The sequence below is a fragment of the Nannospalax galili genome, unplaced genomic scaffold (genome assembly GCF_000622305.1).
Source record: "Nannospalax galili isolate Female #2095 unplaced genomic scaffold, S.galili_v1.0 scaffold559, whole genome shotgun sequence".
Lineage (NCBI taxonomy): Eukaryota > Metazoa > Chordata > Mammalia > Rodentia > Spalacidae > Nannospalax > Nannospalax galili.
Genome location: NW_008343479.1, coordinates 230,098 through 233,520, shown reverse-complemented (window position 1 = coordinate 233,520; position 3,423 = coordinate 230,098). Strand labels below are relative to the sequence as shown.

At 51.0% G+C, this 3,423-nt stretch overlaps 1 protein-coding gene across 1 annotated transcript in view; it reads right to left on the bottom strand.

The window, feature by feature from the left end:
* Positions 1-242: 242 nt before the first annotated feature.
* The window catches only part of LOC103739344 (meteorin-like protein), a 21,412-nt gene continuing 18,231 nt past the window's right edge, over positions 243-3,423 (bottom strand). The window contains exons 3-4 of the mRNA XM_017799794.2: positions 1,581-1,640; positions 243-387 (exon numbers count right to left, since the gene is read on the bottom strand). Coding sequence (XP_017655283.1) covers positions 254-387; positions 1,581-1,640 — 194 coding nt within the window. The 3' untranslated portion in view covers positions 243-253. The remainder of the gene's footprint in view (positions 388-1,580; positions 1,641-3,423) is intronic.

The following is a 3,423-nucleotide window of genomic DNA, read 5'->3' as shown; positions in this document are numbered from 1 at the left end:
CAGGATTTGAACAAAGGGGGCCCAAAGAGACAGCTTATTTGAAGGACAGCACCATGTCACCCTGTGATCAGTCCATGTGGATTTCACAGGGGTTTATGCCCCTCTCCTCTGCATCTCTGTACATCCTTTGGAAGTCATTAAAGCATGGGGCACATCCGAGCTGTGCCTCCCCAAAGTGCACATGTTCAGTGAAGAGGAAGTCCCCGTGCCCTGGCCGCATACCACACTCCAGCAGTGTTGTGACATGACCCAGCTAGTGGCCACTGCCCTCAGGAGCTGGCCAGAAGACCCTGCTCTTCTGCCAGTGGAGCTTGCTCACACGCAGATGGATGATGGACTCTTGCTGCTCTGGCACATGGGTGACATCCTGGATGGAGCCATGGATGACTGCAAAGGAAGGAGACACAGGTCAGCAGATCCATTAGGTAGTGTCAGTCAAATGAGGCACACATCGTATATTGCCCTGGGCATGTCCCTGGCTATCAAAGGTATCAGAACCAAGATCTGACCCACTCTGCCACCTAGGGTGGCCCTTAGAAAGAAAGCAATCCCAATTCTGACACTGTTAAACAGAGATGCTCCACTGAGCACCAGACACACTGTGCATATGCTCTTCAGATAAAAACAAGAAGATAAGCACAGCTAACAAGATGTTCTGCAGTTCTGAGTGTCATCAGGTGCCACAGTACAGCTCAGAAGACAGGGTTGATATGAGGGGAGAGGACAGGGAAAGACAGGTGTTGAAGGCGGTGGCTAGGGCCTGGAGAGCAGAGCAGTGAGGAGTTATATCATCAGGGGACAGCCTTTGGTGTTTGGGTGGGGCTCTGAGGAGGGCCAGCTAGGCCCTGGCTTAATGCAGCCATTACTATGACAGCAGCTTAGCAAGCACTACTCCTGGCCTATGTCCAAGAGCACTGTGCAGATGTCACTGGCAAGGTGCCTCCATCCCTCAGATTACAACCTTGAATCCAATAGGACTTCCAATACTCCAGCCACCTGGACGAAAACTGGACAGAGCTCTGAGATGAGGAGGGCCAGCTAGGCCCTGGCTTAATGCAGCCATTACTATGACAGCAGCTTAGCAAGCACTACTCCTGGCCTATGTCCAAGAGCACTGTGCAGATGTCACTGGCAAGGTGCCTCCATCCCTCAGATTACAACCTTGAATCCAACAGGACTTCCAATACTCCAGCCACCTGGACGAAAACTGGACAGAGCTCTAAGACAGGGCTGGTGCCAGGGACACACCAACCGGGCGACCCACTGAAGTGTGTTTCCAGAGTTCTAATAAAGTTGCTGGGAACTGAAGGACTTCCAGAGTCCTCGGGAGGTGGTGAGCTGCTGTGCACAGTGGGAACACACCAACACATCTCGAATGCCAGCCCCAGCTCTGTCTGCGTGCATAGTGTGCAGAGACCTTCCTTAGTGCACACAGACACTCTACTCCCTGTCATTCCAGAGTGAGACCACATTCTGCAGCTTCTGCAGACCTCCCACCTGGTCAAACGAAATCAGTGCTGACTTGGGAAAGCCCTTGGGTCCTGGAGAGAGACACTTATAGGAAGCAGGAGCAGACTTACCAAAGTCACTGGTGCAAATGACAAGGAAGACCTCAGTGTCACTGCATGGCCGACAAGAGGCTGGGGAGGAAACAGCAGTGTGAGAATGCAGCCCAAACAATGCTGGTCAGTCACAGACCCTCCCACTCCTGGACACTGCAGAACCGGAGTGTCACCAGCCTGCCTCTCTGGCCTATGCCAGAGTTAGAGAAAGTCATGGTGAGACCTCTGGCCAGCTCTAGCTCTACCATGGAGGTGCTCAGCAGAACAGGTGGCAGAAAACCAACCTCAGTCAAGCCATAGACTGACTCCAGGGGACCCCTTGCTGCCACTGGATCAAACTGCAGCCATAGTAGCAGGTGTCCAAAGAAAGAGGAGCTCTAGCCAGGCGTGGTGGCACACACCTTTAATCACAACACTTGGGACACAGAGGCAGGTGGATCTCTGTGAGTTCAAGGCCAGCCTAGTTCCAGGCCAGCTGGGGCTACAGGGAGACCTATCTCAAAAAGACAAAAAAAAAAAAAAAAAGAAAAAAAAAAAGGAGCTCCATGTTACCCCATTTACCTTGTTAGTACAGATGTGCCAGATGAGCAACAATTCCACTCACTTAAAAACTGCTCCTCCAGGGGATAGAGAGATGGCTCAGTGGTTAAGAGCACTGACTGCTCTTGCAGAGGACCTCGGTCTGATTCCTAGCACCCACATAGCATAGAGAGATGGCTCAGTGGTTAAGAGCACTGACTGCTCTTGCAGAGGATCTCGGTCTGATTCCTAGCACCCACATAGTTATGAACTGTACTTAACTCCAGTTCCAGGGGAATCTGAAGCTCCCTTCTGACCATCGCAGCATTGCACGACACGGGTGCACTCACATACATGCAGGCAATACACTCATACACATAAAATAAAGATAGTAAATATTTTTTAAGAAACTGCTCCTATATGCCTGTCACAGTGCAAAGCCAACCCCAAGTTGAGAGACCATGCCCCTATACCACCCAACCAAGGTGCCTCTCCCAGCTTTCACATCCATACCCCAAAATGACATGGGCATCTCACTGGAAAGTAGACCCCCTATTGCAGTATAGAGGTGCCCACTCCCCAGATCATGGCCCGAATGGAGGATCTCACTCATCCCACCTGCCCCAGGCACTGCCCACAAGGACCAAGGACAAGATTCTATAAAGGGAGTGTTAACAGGGGTCAGAGAGAATGGAGTGATGGGGGGATATCTGTCCCTCTGCTGTGAGTATGGGGCCTTAGGCTGGGGCCATAGGCTCAGCCATTTTTCGAGGCCTCACCCAGTCCCGGGACAAGTTACATACCCCAAGTGTCTGTCAAATTGAGTCCTGTTTATAGGCCCCATTTGAGGTTCCCAAAACCGGGGCCTGGCTTCTTCCAGAAAGCCTAAAGGTACACACCCACTTAGAATGAGCTCTCTTACTGGGACTTACATACACAACATGGTTCTTCAGGGGCAGCCCTCACCTGCCCTTCATCCCACTTCCCCTGGTATGGAACAGAAACTCTGGCTCAGCAATTTCCCCACAGACCTCTCAGAGTAGATTCAGGAAGACGGAAACTCATTATTTGCCGTGATTTATGTTTCAAGCCTTTGCCCTCAGTTTCCTGGTTCGAACCTAAGTTCTCCAAATCAAGAGAAGAAACCCTGAGGTATGAAATCTCAGTGGAAAAGTTTCCCTGCAAATGCTACAGGACACCCTTGTCTTGAGCTTCTTGGCTCGGGAAGAATGCTACCCACATGCCTGGTATGATGGCTAATCCTGGGTGTCAACTTGATTGGATCTGGGATTAACTGAAATGAAAGAGATCTTCTTGATTGGATCATCTAAAGCCGGAAGAC